At 39.5% G+C, this 19,197-nt stretch overlaps 1 protein-coding gene across 1 annotated transcript; it reads right to left on the minus strand.

Moving 5' to 3' along the window:
* Positions 1–475: 475 nt before the first annotated feature.
* Positions 476–8,853, minus strand: LOC101984108 (guanylate-binding protein 4-like). The gene is made up of 10 exons (XM_005357437.1): positions 8,664–8,853; positions 7,671–7,798; positions 6,638–6,747; positions 6,292–6,488; positions 4,648–4,893; positions 3,389–3,669; positions 2,401–2,613; positions 1,488–1,590; positions 985–1,178; positions 476–715 (listed from the first exon to the last, which is right to left on the minus strand). The coding sequence occupies exons 1-10, from the start codon at positions 8,851–8,853 to the stop codon at positions 476–478; spliced, it is 1,902 nt and encodes a 633-aa protein (XP_005357494.1).
* Positions 8,854–19,197: the final 10,344 nt, after the last annotated feature.

Genomic DNA, 19,197 nt, shown 5'->3' on the forward strand with positions numbered 1-19,197 from the left:
TCTTTTGTAAAGGATTGTTTTGGCTATCCTGGGTTTTTTGCTTTTCCTTATGAAGTTAAGTACTGTTCTTTCGACGTCTATGAAGAATTTTGCTGGGATTTTGATGGGCATTACATTGAATCTGTAGATAGCTTTTGGTAAGATTGCCATTTGTACTTGAACACATTGACACAGGAGACCAATTCCTAAATATAACCCCAGTAGCACAGACACTGAGCTGTTACATGGAGAAATGGCTTGTTTGTCCCAGCCGCCTGGCTAGCTTAGTTAAGGGTAAAGGTTCTACAGGCAAGAGCTTGACTTCTCCATATTCAATGATTTGTGTAGGTGTTGTCATCAGCAATGGGGTCTTGACAACAATTTGTGGACAGTGACTTATGTATGTTCTTGGCTTCTGAAGATTAATAAGTGAAGTTAACATGACACAGAGTCCAAAAATAATTCTCAGGAATAAAGACACAATACCTACAGTTTTCTAAGAAGAATTCTTTGACGCTTTAATTTTCTTGGATAGAATTTTTAACCCTACACCAAGTAACTTACTAGTACCAGGTAATGCTGCAATTAACACATTTCCAACCTCATCAAAGACTTCTGTATATAACGAGCTACTCAGATTCTTAAGGTTTTTAATCTCTTTTCGTAGTTGGCTTATCTCTGAATCCATTGCATCATGTTTCTCTTTAAATCCCGCGTTAAGCATGTATTCTTGGACCTAAAAATAGAAAAGTACACTTGGAAAACCATGCTTTTTAAAAGTCAGGGCTTAGCACTTGCAACTCAAGTAATTAAGGACACATATCTATCACTCTACTAAAATGCACTTACTAATGAATTTCCCTGACAACTGGGTATGAGAAATGATCAAAACAAACTATATACTGTGGTTTCCTCAGAATCATTTGCAAGAGTGGAGATGTCAGACAAGACCAAACTTGAACACTGTTGTTCCTCTGATAATTTCTAGGGCTCACACGAGCTTACCTTCAACTTGTGTGCTAGCATCTCCTCTTGTTCTGTCAAAAGATTCTTCCTTTCGGTCTCCATCTTCTTATGTAGTTGGTCCATATTTTCCTTGTAGCTTCTCTCTTGAGATTCTATCACTTGCTGCAGTTCTTTCTGTTTCTGTCTTAGTAGCTCCTGCTCCTGTTCTGCTGCCTCCTTCTGTGCCCGCTCAGCTGTCCCACAAGGGTTTGAAAGAGACAAAACCCAACAGTCAGACAGAGCTCTCTTTTCTTGGGATGAGAGACATAGGTGATTTTGAAAAACTCAAGGGAGAACTCTGAATTCTAGGGCGCATTCCTCCAGAGCACATTTCAGAATGATTCTAAAAGACACCTGCTACATAGCTAAGTGAGACCATATCTACCCTTGTTAATCTCATAGTAGCAGAGTATGCAATCTATGTAGAAAGACCTTCCTGACCATACATCAGCAGGCTTAACAGAAGCCTTCCCATCCCTGTGGAGTTAAGTCCTCCCATTTACCTTCCATGGCCTTCTGCCCATCAGTGAGGGCTTTGTCTGACTGCAGGATGGAGTCCTCTATAGTAACCTGTGACTGTAGGAAGCTCTGAAGGACATGTTTTGCCTAAGGAAACAGAAAAGTGAAATTGCTAGGCCACAAAAACACAATACTGCCCTCTAAGTCCTATATATTTTCTCACCCTTCTTAAGATTCCGCCATTCCATTTCCTTCCCTTTAACTATAGTAATTCAAATCTATTCTGCAATTCTTGAAAGTCTTAGGTGGTAGCCGCCATCCAAGTCTCTCCTTCCAAATAGTGTTTCACTTCTCAGACCAGGTTACAACCACAGAGCCCTAGGCAGAGCTTCAAAATTGCCCTCTCCCTTGTTTAATGCACCCACACACTTATTGCCTGCTAAGCTGGGTAAATAAACACCCATTGATAATCCATCTTTGCTCTGTATCTTCTTTGAGAAGAAGTTTCACTAAGTTGTCTTCTGAGGTCTGCATGGTTGCTAAATATACTGAACTAACTGTTCTTCTGTGGCCTGACATGCATTAGTGTTTCAGTCACTCCATCACACACCTCTTAAATGCACGCAACAGTAGTCCATAATCACACCCTTATTATGAGGATTGAATATTATTGCAACCACCATGATATTAATTGCATCATTTTTTTTTTGCTCTCTGTTTGTCCCAGGATAGTTCTTATTCTGATCAATCCAACAGACTATCGTGAGGCAAGATTGTCAGTATCTCATGGACAAGGACAAACGTGCCTTTTATCTTCAAATCTCACTATTTAGTTCAGAAAAAAATGCCTGGGTTAATTATTGGAACAATAATTCTGCTCCAGTTAGTGTTATTCACTCTAAACTACTTTCAGTGTTTAATTGAAAATGAGGAAATTGCTTATTCCTCATTCCTCACCTTCACTCCCTTCCTGGGCACTAGCTCATAGTTCTGCTCCACCTTCTTCCTGGCCTCTAAGTAGAGTCTGTGCCCACCAGGAACAAAGAAAGCTCCACGTGAGATGCTCTCCCTCAGGGGCTCTGCAAGCTTCTCCAGCTCAGCCTGGCAGTAACTGAGAGATGCTGCTTCATTCTGTCGAAGGAAATCTTCCTTATGTTCCTCTATGGCAACCTGCCAGGGGATGATAGAGACACCAGGAAAGGAAGCTGTTGGGAAACAGATCCAACTTTGATCTTGGGGGAAGTAATAAACTTAGATGTGGAAATTACACCATGGGTCAGGAAACTCTCTTTCCTACCATGTCTGAGTCACCATGGACATCCCATGCCTTTCCAGTAGCCAGGCTCCATACCCTGTTAAACAATAAAGTCTATCCGCAGGACCTTTGGCTCTTTCCGCCAGCTGAACAGTGGAGCATGGCTGGCAGGAGTATCTCCTCCAAGAATTAATATGGAGGAAAATACACCTGTGAAAAAGCAATTCACACAGGGACAGGAACTTTACATAGGTTCATAAGCCCTTCATTAATTCTTCCATGAAGAACATGAGTGTGTAGAGACAGAATAATAAAACTTTGTATTATACTTAGAAATTGCAGTCCAAGGAATTCCCTTGCTTATGAGGCTCCCCACAGCTTTCAGGTGAGGACTGAACTCAGTTTACAACAAGATTCAGTCTCCTGATGCCCTGAGCAGAGCACACAAGCCTCCCTGCAGCGTGCTTATAGTCTACAAAACTCAGCAAATGTATATGTACTTTCTTATCCTAATATGTTCAATGAAAATTCTTATGTAGCAATGAAAAAATATCAAGTCTCTGAATTAATCTTGTAGAAACCTGTCACTCACAAGAATCCAGATGAATGGCAAAGTCAAAATGGCAACTGTTTTCAACACTCCTAAAGGTGGATATCGGGAAGGAAAAAGAAGAGGCACAAAGACAGTACCATCAGGTTATTCTGGAACTGCTGATTTTCATCCTTGAAGGAGTGCTCCATAAAGACAGCAATGGCTTCCTTCTCACAGGCTGTGTGCACACTGAGCAGATCCTGGAGTGTGTTTGTGGGGAGCCTCACTAGCTGGGCCATCCGTTCAGTGTAGTGGTCAGTTGCCTTCTGCACAGCTATGGAGTTCTCACGCTGGGCCAGAGTGGTCACTGCATTCTCCAAGCAAGGCACTGCTCCACTATTGATGGCATCCACATAGGTCGTCACCAGAGTTGCCAGTCCTGACCAGGGCAAGAAATCGAAAGTTAAAAATCAAGCTAACTAGTGTTAATTTCGCATGATTCACGCAACAGCAATGAAATACTAAATTACTTAGGCAATGAATATTTGATGCATGAGAGTAAAGCTTATTTTGTTGAACACAGTCACAAATGAAAGGTGATAATGTTTTTCAAAAGTTCAAGAATTTCTAGACAATAAAAGAGCATTATGGGAGAGGAGGAGCTCTTTTGAGTGTAGGCATCAAGTGATTGTATAGAACCATTTCATTGAAAGGCTTATGTGTATTGTGTTGGGGAATTATGTGTCTATATGGTTGCATAATTTGTGTGTGTGTGTGTGTGTGTGTGTGTGTGTGTGTGTGTGTGAGAGAGAGAGAGAGAGAGAGAGAGAGAGAGAGAGTAGGCCTTTGTTGGTTCATTTTAATTTTATATTTTACTAAGACAAAGACAAAGTCTCTCATGACTGGAAGTAGGTAATAGTGGCTGGGCAGCAAGACCCAATAATCTGCCTTTCTCTGTTTCCCCAGTTACAGGTGTACACCACTACTCCCAACACTTTTAGCTGGACTCTGGGAATTGAACTCATGCTTGCAAGCTAAGCACTCTACTGACTGTCTCCTGAGTTCAAAAATAGTGAATTTTTAGCTCAAATTCACAATGAACTTTTAGGAACCTTGGTCTCTTACTTCCTTTAGAACTGTCTTTTCTAACCAGACAAGCAGCTGTATCCTTGTACGTTATTTCAAACCAGGTATTCCCTCTTTAACCTTAGTCCTGCTTTTTTGATCATTAGCCATTTCATAAGCTTTATTAGGTTTCAATAAGACTGCATATAGAGAGATACTATTTTAGAAAGATGAAATTTCCTAAATAGCATAAACAACTCTTTCTCTGTATGAGACACTAACATTTAATCAAAGAATTTTCAGCACACAACTTCAAAGTAGAGAGATATTCCCTAGCCCAAAGGTAACTCACTGTTTCCATTGACAATGATTCCCTCTTTCAAGGTCTTGGTCTTTGCATTAGAGAAGATGTATGAACAGAATTCTTTCGATTGCACTTGGAAATTGGGATCCAACTCGTCTTCTGGTATTTCCTCAACATGGACTAAGAGGTCTGTCTCTTTTGTAGGGCGATCAAAGACAAAACATTTCCGTTGTGGAAAGAAATGCCTGATGCATTCCCTAGGCATGTTAGCATTTTGGATTTTGCGACTCCTGCCTGTAAAAACATATAAAAGAAATTAGTTCTTTAACAAAACGGCCCTGAGGCTCAGGGCCTGGTGTTTTCATTTCCAGAGAACCTGGGGTCACAGTTGTTCTCTCCTTCATCTCCTATAATCCACCACATGCTCTTCGTTTGAGCATCTTGGACAATGACAAATCCATTTCTGCTTAAAAGTAAAGGGCAATGAAGCATTTGTGACAATACAGTGGGAGTTATCCATGGGATAAGGGCAACTAATCTTTGTTTTTCTTAGTGCTTGGTATAGACCCCAGTGGATTAAGAATTTAGCAAACATTTACTGGACAATTAACTAATGAAAACAAAGTGTTAGATGAAGTTTTCTGATTTTCCAAAATCCTTTCCAGAAGTGAAATTTGTACCTTAAAACAAATAATGCAGAAAACAATAAGATGCAACCAGGAAAATTGAAAGATGGCATATGATATCAGGTCAGGAGAGAAAAGCACAAATATCAGCTTCCTGTAGACACACACCATAAATACTTTAGAAGATTCTGTGCCTTGACAATTATGAGGAGTAATACTAACTTACATGTAATGTAAAAACCTCTTTTCTTTGCTAAATAAGAGTCTGTTAGTGTTGACTAAGAATTACAGCAATCCCGTGCCATACAACTATTCAATGAATGTTTGTTGAGAGAAGAAAATAAATGAATGAGTAAAAATTCAGAGAGACCTCTCTCAATATCTAAATATTGTATATTTAAAAATAGATACAATATTAAATATGTTAACTGTGAGACTGTCAAGAGAAAAGAAGGTTATGAGAAATGGAAAATAAAGATTTAAGTTCTCTGTAAGAAAATATTGTTTTTTTTCTGAACTATTCATAATACATCTTTATCTGAAAAATATTAAGTAGTTAAGTAGTAATAAAATACACTGTACAAAAGAATTACAATTTGGAATAGATCACTTCATTTCATGTGACTTTATAACATCTGTATATGATTGGAATATATGTATGTTAAGGTTAAGTTATAATATATATCATATATATTATCTATATGGTGTGGTTGTGTGTGTATGTGAAGAGAGAGAGAGGAGAGGGAGAGAACACAGAAATCCTTTATAAGGGACATAATATGTGGGGTATGAACATTATAGAAAGTATTACTATCCAAATAACATTTTTCACAATTAATTGATTTAAGATCATTTGGTCCAATATTTGTGCCTCATTGTTTCCATTATATTTAAACTCCAGCAGCTGAAGATTGTCCAGGATAATAACCATGGAAAATGCTCACTAATTGCCTTTCAGTTATCAGTTTATTACTGGTTAAGAGTTCAAATTAGGGTAAAAGCAACATTTATGGCAAGTAATGAATGAGACAGTTAGCGCCTTCCCTCCCAAGCCAGGCTCTGATACCTGGAATCAGCTTCAGGGCATTCTCCAGGTACTCATCCGCTGTGATGGCGCGTCCATCTAACTTCAGCTCCAGAGTGAAATCCCGAACAGTCCAGACAAAGTCCGGGAAGAAGCTCACAAACTCATCAGAATCATCCATTTCTTCAGATTGTGAAGAGGATTTTGCTCTGATCAGCTCGGTGAGTTCAGTCACATAGCTGGGACCTTCGCTAAGGAACAAAAGGCAACATTCTACCCTCCTAGAGGTCTCCTACAAACCCATTTCTTCAGTCTGAAATACTGAGTAACATAAGCCATATTCACTCTTTTAAATTAATAAAACATGGTTAGGTCCCTGAAAGGATACTGCAACTGCTCCAGGGCCTGGTGGTTGATGGTGTTCATGCTGTTGTAGACAAAGGTGCTGCTTAGGAGCACAGCCAGGGCAAAGATCCATGAGTCATTCTTAGGGTCACCCTAGAGGACACATGAAGACGAGGGACTTCAGAATCTAACCTCCATTCTTTCACTTGTTTATTGGCTGCTTAAGCAGAAATACATCAGACTGATAGAATGATTTGAAGAATAGAAAATCTTATTTCCTTTTCAGCATTGAAACTGACCATACCAGTTTCCATAACCAAAATCAATGACACTGTCGAACTATGCAAAATATTTTCTATAGTGCTTAGTACAGTATATGTGCAATAACACCATAGCATTTAATTAACAGGCTATCAATTATGTCATATTAGAGGCAGTAATATTTATTCGGATTCAACAACTATTCATGAAACAACTACAAAATACGAAGTACTACATTCATCTGTAAGAATGCAAATTTTCATGTAACAATAGGAAGAGGCAGACCTGTAAGGACAGAAATACAACCATGATGACCAGCTATGCCAACAGTAGAATGCAATGCTAGTACATGGAGAAACATGATTAACTTTAGTAAGTGAAAGGAGGCCTGTCTCACTTTAGTGTGACTGTGTACCTGGGCTATGATGGCTATGGTAGAAAAACAGCTTCTTTTTTAATACTTGTTGATAGATGCAATTATAGATTTAAATAAATAACACATGTGGAAAGGTTAATACTCAGTAAATAAAAAATATTATACCACACAGGTCATATAAATGCTTCGCATTTGGTTTGACCGAAGCAGAGGCTACATGTGAGGATTTGAAAGTTCAGGCTGGGAGCAATATTTGAGGTCAGATGTGCTACTCTGAAAGCCAGGCAAATAGATTAGATGCTACCCAGTTCCACAAACTCCAGAGACAGTGGGTCGCACTCTATCATGTTTGCGATTCTTGCAACCAGCATGGAAGATGAACTAAAGCTGCAGTCAAATGGCTAGACTCAAGGCTGGACCCCATAACTCTCCGACTCACCTTTTCCACATCACCTAGACCCTCTGTGTCTAGAAGCACAAGGGTGAATTTTGCCTTGGTGGGGTGAGGCACACACCACATCCAGATGCCCTTAGTTTCAGACCTTACTGTGGTGCCCAGATTGAAGCCTGCAAGAGAGAATAAGAAAGCAAGATCTGTGTATATTAATCTTTAGCATATAGGAGACTGCCACACCAACTCCAGTGTCGTCTATATGACATGACATATGTCATTATGCCAGACGGGAGCTATGTGTCCTATGGGACTAGGCTTCCTGGAGGTCAATGGCAGAGATGAGCCTTGGGAGACTATAAGATGATATGCATAAAGTAGTTGAACACTAACAAAGTTTTATATTTTGACCTGGTCAGTAAAGAAACAAGAATTATCTTTATTAATTATGCCATACACTGTATTTTATGTAATTGTGTATGTGTTGCATATACATATTTGAAAAGACTTTAGGAGATAAATGTATATAGTTATTAAAATGCTGTGATGAAGTAGTGCAGAAAAAATAAAAAGATAACTAAAATAGAATATAACACAAACTCAAATCCTCTCTCTCCCTTCCCCCTCCTCTTTTTTTTCCCTTCCCTTTCCCTTCTTTCTCTCCCTCTATTGTTCACTCTGTTTTCCCTCTCTCTTTTTCTGCTGCACAGAGCGATGCTTTCAATACCTAATTGACCACCCTTCCTTCCTTCCTTCCTTCCTTCCTTCCTTCCTTCCTTTCTTCCTTCCTTCCTTTCTTCCTTCCTTCCCTCCTTCCCTTCTTGCTTCCTTCCATATTCCCATCTTTATTATTTTAACAAACAAAACAATGAATTCCATTTGCATTGACTCCATAGTAAAACTAAGATGAGAGAAAAGGGAAGGTGATGGGAATTGATCTGATGATTGATCAATCTGATGATCAAGAGAGAATGACCAATTTGCATTGCCACTGATTCCAAACAAATGGCCTCTGTCCTTCTGTCTGAGGACAGCACTCACCGTGGTTCTTTCCTGCCAAGCGGTTCATCAGGTAGGACTTCCCTGTACGATACAGTCCTACAATGGCCACCACTACAACAGGCTGAGTAATTTTCTCAAGAATGATTACTGCTTCAGGATTCACCCTCAGCTCTTCATTCTCATTTTCCACTAGACAGATGGGAGCCTCCATGCTGGGACCAGATGCCATGGCAAACTGCAAATCCAAAAAAAATTATTCTAAGGAGAATATGAAATATTTAACCGAGGACCACCAGGCAAGTGATGACAGCACCCACAATGGGCTGGTTCCTCCTCCATTGATCACTAATGAGAAAATGTCTTATACCTGGATCTCATGGAGGCATTTCCTGAATTATGTGCCTTCCTCTGGTTACTCTAATTGTGTCAAGATGTACCAATCAATACATCTGCCATCCTCAGGAATCAAAAGGGTTTGACCATACAGTCTCCTGTACTTGTGACTGCATTCAAGCTGCTACCAAAAGTTGGAAAAATAACTCCCTTCATGGGGTGGTAGCAGAGAAGAGACTCCAGTACAGCTCTCCTTGGCAGAGTTGTGCCCTGGAGAGTCTGAAATGAGAAGGCAGAGACACTGGATCTAGAAGGGACTACAGTATACCTGACCTTTGCCTTGAAGTTGACCCCAGCAAGAGATGTGTTTCAGCCCCAGGAAAAATGTTGGCTCTTTCTAAAAACTGGTGTGACAGCCCCTTAAAAGCAATGGACTCCTACACAGCAACAAGGTGGAGGAAGCAACTCAAATCTGGTAAGGGAGTTCCTAGAATCCCTCTCCAGAATGTGGAACCTGGTGTGGGTTGGATTGGAGCAATAGTTTCCAAGGCATACAGACAGTGGAATGAGGAACATAAGTGTGGTAAAGAAACCCAGTGTAATAAAGATGCCCAGATATAAGAGATCTTCCACATCCTCTACCCAAGTCATGGCAGGGCCAGCTACATGTGTAACAGCAAGTTTGATATGGAACTTGGTACAGTAGGATCCTGATGGTCAGACTAAGCAAAACACTGGGAATGAGCTCTACTCCAACCAGAAGCCTTGAAAGATAACTTAGTGCCTTTCATTTTGTTTCATTTTTTCATTTGTGCTTGTATCTTTTTAATCTCTAATTTGTTATAATATTTTAAATTTTTATTTATTTATTATATTAAAAGTTTCTGCCTCCTCCCCACCTCCCCCTCCCACCACTCCCCTTCCCCTCCCTTTCCAGTCCAAAGAGCAGCCAGGGTTCCCTGCCCTGAGGGAAGTCCAAAGTCCTCCCCATTTCATCCAGGTCTAGGAAGGTGCACATCCAAACAGACTAGGCTCCCACAAAGCCAGTACGATCAAATCCCAGTGCCATTGACCTTGGCTTCTCAGTCAGCCCTCATTGTCCGCCAAGCTCAGAGAGTTCGGTTTTATCCCATGCTTTTTCAGTCCCAGTCCAGCTGGCCTTGGTGAGCTCCCATTAGACCAGCCCCACCGTCTCAGTGGGTGGGTGTATCTATATTTTAAATCTTATATGCACATATACAGATACAAAAAAGACATAATACACTTCTTTGGAACTTTTGTAACTTGATAACCTTTTGCCCCCTCATTGTGCGTGTGTTATAACTTGTATCTTGTGAAATGGTTTGTGTCTTCCCTTCTTTTCTCACAATGTGATGAAGAACCTTTCTCTCTGATCTTCATGTGTGATGAAGAACACTTTCTGCTTTTTATATGTGAAACCGGTTGCTTTTTATTCTTTCTTACTCTATTTACTCTAATTCATTATCTCAGTCACTGTTCTCTTCACTACTGTAATTCCTTACATTTTCCCCAATCAGGGTCCCACACTGCTCTCTTAAATCCATGTTGTCAAGAGCATAATGAACACAGAGTCTCTTCCTTCAAGGAACACCAGGATGTCCATCAAACTGTCACAGCTGGTTCTGCAGCTGACGTTTGCCCTCAATATAAACATAAGGGAAGACAAGCTACTAGAGATTCACATAAATCTTTAAAGTGCAAACAGAAAAACAACAAACCAGGGAAAACCTTCAATTGGTGCAAGAGAAAGAACCATCAGAATGACATCAGATCTGTAAGCAATTTCCAAATCCAAGGAAGCAGGAAATGAATGTATTTTGTGCCTTGAAAGTAAATAATGAATAATCAAAGTGCTACAGTCATAAATATTTCCATTAAAATAGAAACAGTTCAAGACAAGCACAAGTTCCAGTAATTCATGACAAGTAAATTAGGACAGCTGAAAATTCTGAAAAGAGTACTATCACAGAAGAATAAGAGAAGAGAAAGAGAAGGAGGACGAGCAGAAACAGTTTCACATAAGAGAACACAAGAAGGAATACATTTCATGGCAGCAGCAGATGAACAAAAGACAAGTGGCAAGGAGTTAATCATGTCTGACCCTGCAAACCCGACAGTATAGAGAGGAGAAAAGATCCCCAACCCAGAGCAGCAAACAAAATCATGAGTAATAGCAAAACCCTTCTTAACTATGACCTTAAATGCAAAGAGCCTTGATCTGCAAATTAATGTCTGAATGAGTAGACAAAACAAAACCACACAACCAAAAACAAACTCTGGCTGCTGGATAACTGGCTCAGGGAATAAGAATATTTGTTACTTTTTCAGGGTTTGGGAGTTCAGTCCACAGCATTGATGTAGGGCAACCCACAATCATGTGCACTTTCAGCTCCAGGAGATCCAAAGCTCTCTTCTAGCTTCTTCAGCACATGCACGTGTGCGCACACACACACACACACACACACACACAGACAAACACACACAGAGTCACATACATGAACATAAAAATAACAAAAATTAATCTTTAAAATGAGAAATGCTGTGTTTGTTAAACAAATTCATTGGGGGACCATTTAAGAATAGGCAGGACACTTCTGAAGAGAATCCCATTCACATGAGAATTAACCCTGAGCATTGCACATGAGATTACATAAGACTAATACACTTCTGCACTGCCTTAGAGACTAGTAACAGGATGAATACATAGCCTATAAAATGGGAGAAACATCTTTGCCATCTGCACTTCAGCATGTATTATACAAGAAATAAAGAACTGTAAAATAATAACATAAAAAAGAACAGCAACAAAACTATGAATCTGTAATTGGACCAATGAACTAGACAGTCAATTTTCAAAGGAAGTAAAAAGAATACCAAAAAATTTTTTGAAAGTATTCAATATCATTAATCATCAGAGAAAAGCAAATTCAACCTACTGAAATTCTATCTCATCTGGTCAGAAGGTCAAGAAAGCCAAAAAACAGAGTGGTTTGTGTTTGCTAGGGTATTTATTACTTTCAGTTTGCTCCACATAAATCCTGGCCTGTCTCTGTCCTGCTTCCTGTGTCATACAGGAAAGAGGACATAGAGGCCAGCCAGGTTTTTGATCAGAACATTTCCAGCTGAACTATGCTCCCAGGAAGCTAACAAGCTGATAGTTTAAGTATAAAAATATGAAAATAATTCCTTTTAGTTATGTGTGTGTGTCTACCACACATTTGTGGATACCCATGAATGCTAGAAAAGGTGGCAAAACATCTGCAACAGATACGAACTGCCCATTTGGGTGCTGAGAATCAAACTTAGCTCCTCTCAAGGAACAGCAAGGCCTCTTACATGCTGAAACATCTCTTGAGTTCTGAAAGCTTTGATTTTTACTCAAGTTGTGCCACCATAAAGTGGGAAGTAATCAGTAATATCTGCCCAGGGAAACTGTCTGCTGAAAAGTACATAGTCTCCTGCATTGTCAGTGAGATGAGGTTCTGATTTACATGCTCCATGTTGCCCAGCTTCATTTTTTAAGAGATGTACTAACTGGCAACAATGAGGACAAGATGCATCAAAGATTATTTCAGATACATCCAGGTGATGAACGATGAACCCTGAGGCCTTGTAGTCCTCTGTCCACTCCACTGTCTGGAACCTATTGAACAGAGTGGAAATGGGCCCACTGAAGGAATACTTTCCCTCATCCCTACAAACACTGAATTATAAGTGCACTGCTGACCCACATCCAGAGTAGAGCACCCTCCTGTGGAGAGGTTGTTTCACAGGTAAACAACAGTGGCCTGGAAGCCTTCCCACCCTGGTCCCCTGACTTACCTGAAGCAGGAATCCTTCTGCTTTGGGAAGAAAGCAGTTTAGGGGGAAGTTAAGAGCAGTAGGCTTCCTCAGTCCTGTATCTGGATACACTAATTTATTCCTTCTTGCACATGGACTTTACCCCTTGCACATGGACTTTACCTGGGTGGGGCAGAGCTTCAGTAATTTTTAAGGCAGGTAAATTTGAGGTATGTCAGCAAAGACATTTACAAAGAAGAAAAATGAAACTGAAAGCAAACAGTACAACTAACTCATGGATGACTTGCAGAATTAGGGGAGACTGTTTTCTAACAGATAAATGTCACAAGCTTTCTCAGACTTTTCCATCTGAAAGAGTGCTAAGAAACTGCTGATAGTGGGGATGGGAGGCTAAATTTAAAGGAATACCTTGTATCCATGTTTGGCAGCCAGTCTGAGAAGAGTAGGAAAAAGAATGCCTCATATAATATTATTTTGGGTTCATTTGCTTCGAACGCTAAACTTACAGAGGATGTTATTATTCATGCTAACTCACCTAAGACTGTAAGAGCTCTGAGTCAGTGCCCACACTTAGAGAATTCTGAATGCTGTAAACCAAACTCCTTTCCTAGAACTTGGTATTGAAGAACAAAACAGGAATCATGAAAATAGCTGCCACAAGTACATTTGTTAGATGCAAAAGCTTTTAGCATAGATAATACCATCTCATTCTCACAAATAATATTCTTGTCACAAATAAATTATTGATTTTAAAATAACAGTCTCACTGAGAAAAATTAGACTGGAAGATCTCTTCTTCCTAATTATATACATACATACATACATACATACCTACATATACACATATGATATTAAGATAAAGACAGCACACTGAGTTCTCTTAAGGTGTCCATCCTTAAGGTGTCAACACCACTCCAAATCAAAGGAAAGTCAAGAGTCTTCAAAAATGTTTTGAAGTCACCATAGTGTTCTGTTCTTTATTTTGTTTCTTTTTCTCCCCCACAGTTTGTCTCTTCTTGTTACTAAGCTACTAGCAGATTTTTTACTTTAATTTTTTAAATGTTTTGTTTTAATTCTCCATCTTACAATCACCTGGTTCTGTGTACAAATATTTTCATTTCTAAGTCATCACACTTTCATCTCTTGTTCTTTTCCCCTTCATAACATTTTTCTTTGTTTCCTTATAAAATTTTGAGTTTCCATCTAAATTTTTTCTTTCTTTTCCTTCTTCCTTCATTGCATTAATTTCCTACATTTACTCTAAATAACAATACACTTGAAGAATTCTAAGGATCATACACAGGACACTTTTGTATACCCGTGTTTATTGATGTGCTAGTCACAGAAGTTAAGTTATGGAAGCAACCAAGATGTTCTCCAATAGCCGAGTGGGAAAGGAGGTGTGCACACACATAGCAGGGTTTTAGGAAAATGAACAGAATGGTATCTTATTGTGTTACATGAAATAAAACAAACATCTGATGTTCCCTCTAATATATGATATTTAGTATGATATATGTGTTTATGATACACATGACATAAAAGTAGGATAGAGACAGGATGAAGATAGTGGAAGGAGGGAAGAGGATAAAGCTGTAGGAGAGGAAAAATGGTCAGATAACAGAAAGGATAAGAGATGGATAAAAACAAATGCTTCTCTAATCTAGACAGTTAAAGATAAAACTACATTAAATGAGTGAGAAATGAGTGAAAGGTGCCTGTGTTGGGAGTGGGAAGAGGTGATATAACTGGACATAAAAGTGGATCTGAAGTTCTTTGAAATGTATCTCAATGCTAGGAAACCATCTCTTGTTTTCTTTAGACCAGTAAAATCTGTTTGTATTAGATAACTCAAAATTGCTTTCATCTTGAATGTTTGAGACTCTTGCAGTATTTAAGGGCAAATAAAAATGAGTTTCTTCTGCTTCTTTAAAAGTTTAAATATCCTCTTTCTAGCATGTTTCTTGGTTGATGAAAGTGTTGGTGTTCTTTCTCTAAACTATTAAGTATAAATAAAATTTCCCAACAGCTAAGGAAAACCATAGGCAGCTTCACAATCACAGTGTTTGGGTGTCCTAGAATAGTGACAGTTGGGGCACATTGTGATTACCAAAGCGTTGGCTTCAAAGTTGTCAACAATGACTGGTTCCTCATAGAAAGTCCAAGGATCCAGAAGTTACTCAGTCCAAATAGTCCCAATGGTCTTGACCTGAGTTAGAAGTGACCTCTACAACCACTTATACTATGCTTGGCATCCCATTTTGAATCTGGGGCCTGTTATGATATACTCTTTTTAGGAGATAACTGTCACTCTCAGAGGCAGCAACTACCTTGCATATACAGTACAGCTATGCCCCAAGCCCACTGTTAGGTTTACAGGTGTGTACCACCATGTCTGGTTTATTATGTGGGTGCAGGGATCTGAATTATGTCCTTCCTTTAGCATAGCAAGCACTTCACTTACTGACCCATTCTTCCCACCACAAACCACAGTGTTCTCAGTCCCTTTAAAATATGTGAAACACTTATCTTGCTTCTTGGCAGTTGGTATGCATTTATATAAACTCCACAATACTAAAAGTTAATAAAATTATGGGAATATAGTCTTTATCATGCTTGGTGAAGATCAGCAAGATTTCAAGTGCAGCTGTTAAGAATAGGAAAAGCATAGTGCATAGTGTAAGTTTATGGTTATAGGTAAATCATTAAAGTACCTTTGATATCTACTGATTACCCATCATCATTTAAAGTCCATCATTAAAGTTACTGCTCTACATCATGCTTAGTTGTGATCATGTTGCTATGTAACCAGTGCCAACTCTTGCATTTTGAACTATCTAGTTACAATTTCCATCTATATCACATGGATCATTTCCTTCTTCAAGCAAGAACCTGTGATCCAGCTTCTTGTCATGCTAATGGATTCTTCATCTTCCTGTGGTTCTTATATATGGGGACTTCACATCTCTGTTCGGGTTTTTTGATTTATGATGGAGTGTGTGATTATCCATCACCAACATCCATAAATGTTGCTTTTGCTGAAAGCTTAGGAACTTTTGATATAATGGAGAACTCTTTGTTTCCAATAAGGAATGAGACTGGCTATCTCTATGCTCTGGACCTTCACACGCCTGGAAAACTTAGTGTCTAATTATGTGCCACCATTAAAGAATGTTCTCAGTATTTATTTGTCTTCTGGAGATCATCTGGAAATATAAACTTCTTTCTGAAGCACTTCTGTTGAAACTTCTCCTGTGGTAGAGATGTCAAAGCCATCCTTGGTGTACAAAATTTCAGTGACCTTACTGAGCATCATTTCAGGTTCTTAGTTCTCTAAAATAAGACAGAAACACAACTTTTGTGGATTGCACTATGGGAAGGAGCTAAGATATATTTACAAAACTATCCCTAGACCCCACAGCATCCTTCACATCATTACTTTTCTTAATTGTTAATCAGGACAAAACATCCAGAAAGCTGCATGATTACAGATTTTAGAAAACTTTAAATTGACTAGTGTTAACAGAAGTTAAATTTGGATTTCTTGATTCTGTCTTTTACCAATGACATTGAAAACTTTCTTTCCATGTATGACTGTCCCTGAATGTAAAGTCTAAATAGGCCCCCAATAAAGGATGGTGGAAAGTCTCAGGCTGTTCTCTGAGCTTCAGAAAGAACTTTTTTTTTTTTAAGGAAAGAACTTTTAGTTAACTCAGGATATCCTGGATGAAGTGTCATTATAGGGGCAAGACTAAAACTGAAAGCAAACAAGCTTAGCTTCTCACAATGAGCCTGGATGTCAAGAAATCACATGACTTCTTGGAATGGGTTACAGTAAAGTTTGTGCAGTGTGTTGTACAGCAGGTTACTGGAAGTTTTTTCCAAGTCCTAAGATAAACATCGGGTGTGAAATGCTTTTATGATAAGCAGCAGATTACAAAATGAACTCTGTAGCAAGCTTCACTGCATAGTAGCAGGAATCACAGAATTCTCAGTAGAACAGAGCCAAGACCTTCAAGTTAAGAAGACAATGGACACAATGCATGTGGGTGTTTACTGAGAAAAAGGTACTGTGTACACAGGACAGCACTGGGAGAGATGAACTGGAGAGCATGAAGACTCATTTGATTCAGTTACTGCCCTAACAGTATTTACGATAATGGTAAAATGGATTATCTGGAGAGTGGAAGAGTACAAGAACGCAAAAACCCTAGACATTAGATAACAGAACAGCCCAAGATTGCCAGGAAGAGAATTGGAAGCATAACAATGAAGCTTCTGTAAAGCAAAGGACACTGTCATTAACACAAAAAGGCAACCTACTGACTGGGAGATCTTCACCAACCCCGCAACAGACAAAGATCTGATCTCCAAAATATATAAATAACTCAAGAAACTAGACTTGAGAATGCTTATTAACCCAATTAAAAAATGAGGCACTGAACTGAACAAAGAATTCTCAACAGAAGAAATTCAAATGGCCAAAAGACACTTAAGGTCATGCTCAACCTCCTTAGCGATCAGGGAAATGCAAATCAAAACAACTTTGAGATACCAACTTACACCTGTCAGAATGGCTAAAATAAAAAACACCAATGATAGCCTATGCTGGAGAGGATATGGAGTAAGGGGGACACTCATCTATTGTTGGTGGGAATGCAAGCACTTTGAAAATTAGTTTGGCAGTTTCTCAGGAAACTGGGAGTCAACCTACCTTAGGACCCAGCAATTCCACTCTTGGGAATATACCCAAGAGATGCAGAACCATACTACAAAAGCATTTGTTCAACTATATTCATAGCAGCATTATTTGTAATAGCCAGAACCTGGAATCAACCTAGGTGTCCCTCAATAGAAGAATGAATAAAGAAGGTGTGGCACATATACACTCTAGAGTTCTACTCAGCGGTAAAAAACAATGACATCTTGAATTTTGCATGCAAATGGATGGAAATAGAAAACACTATCCTGAGTGAGATAACCCAGATCCAAAAAGATGAATATGGTATGTACTCACTCATAAGTGGATTCTAGCCATAAATAAAGCACACTGAGCCTATAATTCATGATTCTAGAGAAGCTAAATAAGAAGGTGAACCCAAAGAAAAACATATAGTTATCCTCCTGGATATTAGAAGTGGACAAGATTGCCAGACAGGGGTTGGGAGCATGGGGGTTTGGGTGGGGTTCGGATAAGGACAGATGGGGAGAGAGAACAAAGAAGGGAAGGATGGGAAGAGCTTGAGGGAATGGAATGGTTGGGATGGAGGAGGGGTGGATGAGGGAACAGAGAAGTAGACATCTTAATTAAGATGGATGGAGATAGAAACAGAGACCCACTTTGGAGCACTGGACTGAGCTCCCAAGGTCCAGTTGAAGAGCAGAAGGAGGGAGAAATGAGCAAGGAAGTCAGGACCGTGAGGGGTGTGTCCACCCACTGAGATGATGGGACTGATCTAATGGGAGATCACCAAGGCCAGTTGGACTGGAACTGATGGAGCATGTGATCAAACCAGACTCTCTGAATGTGGCTGACAATGAGGGTTGCTGAGAAGCCAAGAACATGGCACTGGGTTTTGATTCTACTGCTTGGACAGGTTTTGTGGGAGCCTCGTCTGTTTGGATGTCCACCTTCCTGGACCTGGGGGGAGCAGGGAGGACCTTGGACTTCCCATAGGGTTGGGAACCCTGACTGTTCCTTGGACTGGAGAGGGAGGGGGAGTAGGGGGAGGGGAGGGAAGTTGGAGGAGGTGGAAATTTTCAATAAAAAATAAATTAATTAAAAAATAACAGCATTACACATGGTTTCTTGATAGCAGCAATTTCTCTGGTCTGCTCTGCTTGCTAGAGGCAAGGATGCACTCTCATTTAAGAGAGGCTTCCTGACTCAGCTGTAGCTTCAAAACCCTGCAGAGCTTTAAGAGGTCCTACAAAGAAACACTTAAATAGTCTTGATGAAAAGCTGACCACATGCTTTACAGTTTTCAGCCATAGCAGGAAAAAAAAATGTGCTGTTTTAAAATGCCAACTTTCTGGGTCATCCTTCCAGGGCAAACTCTGACTCTTTCAGGTAGGTGGTCCAACTACAAAGCATTTGAGTGTGGTTTGTGAGCAGACTGCTGCAACTTGCTTGCTGGCAAGGACCTTGAAATGCCATAGAGTTGTGACAATAAACATGGCTACAGCCAGTATCTCTGCCATGAGGCTGGAATCACAGAAAACTAAGGAATGGGCTGGATCCAGCCATCAAAGCTACGACTCTAATACTATATTGCTTGGTAAATTAAAGACTCATATGGTCAGAAAAAAAGAGATATACAGTAAAGGGAGATTCAAAGCTGAAGAAAACCTCTAAATGGTTTACAGTGTGTTAAAAAATATATGCAGGCTAAAGGTAAAAGTCCTTAAAATAAGAAAG

The sequence above is a fragment of the Microtus ochrogaster genome, chromosome 21 (genome assembly GCF_000317375.1).
Source record: "Microtus ochrogaster isolate Prairie Vole_2 chromosome 21, MicOch1.0, whole genome shotgun sequence".
Lineage (NCBI taxonomy): Eukaryota > Metazoa > Chordata > Mammalia > Rodentia > Cricetidae > Microtus > Microtus ochrogaster.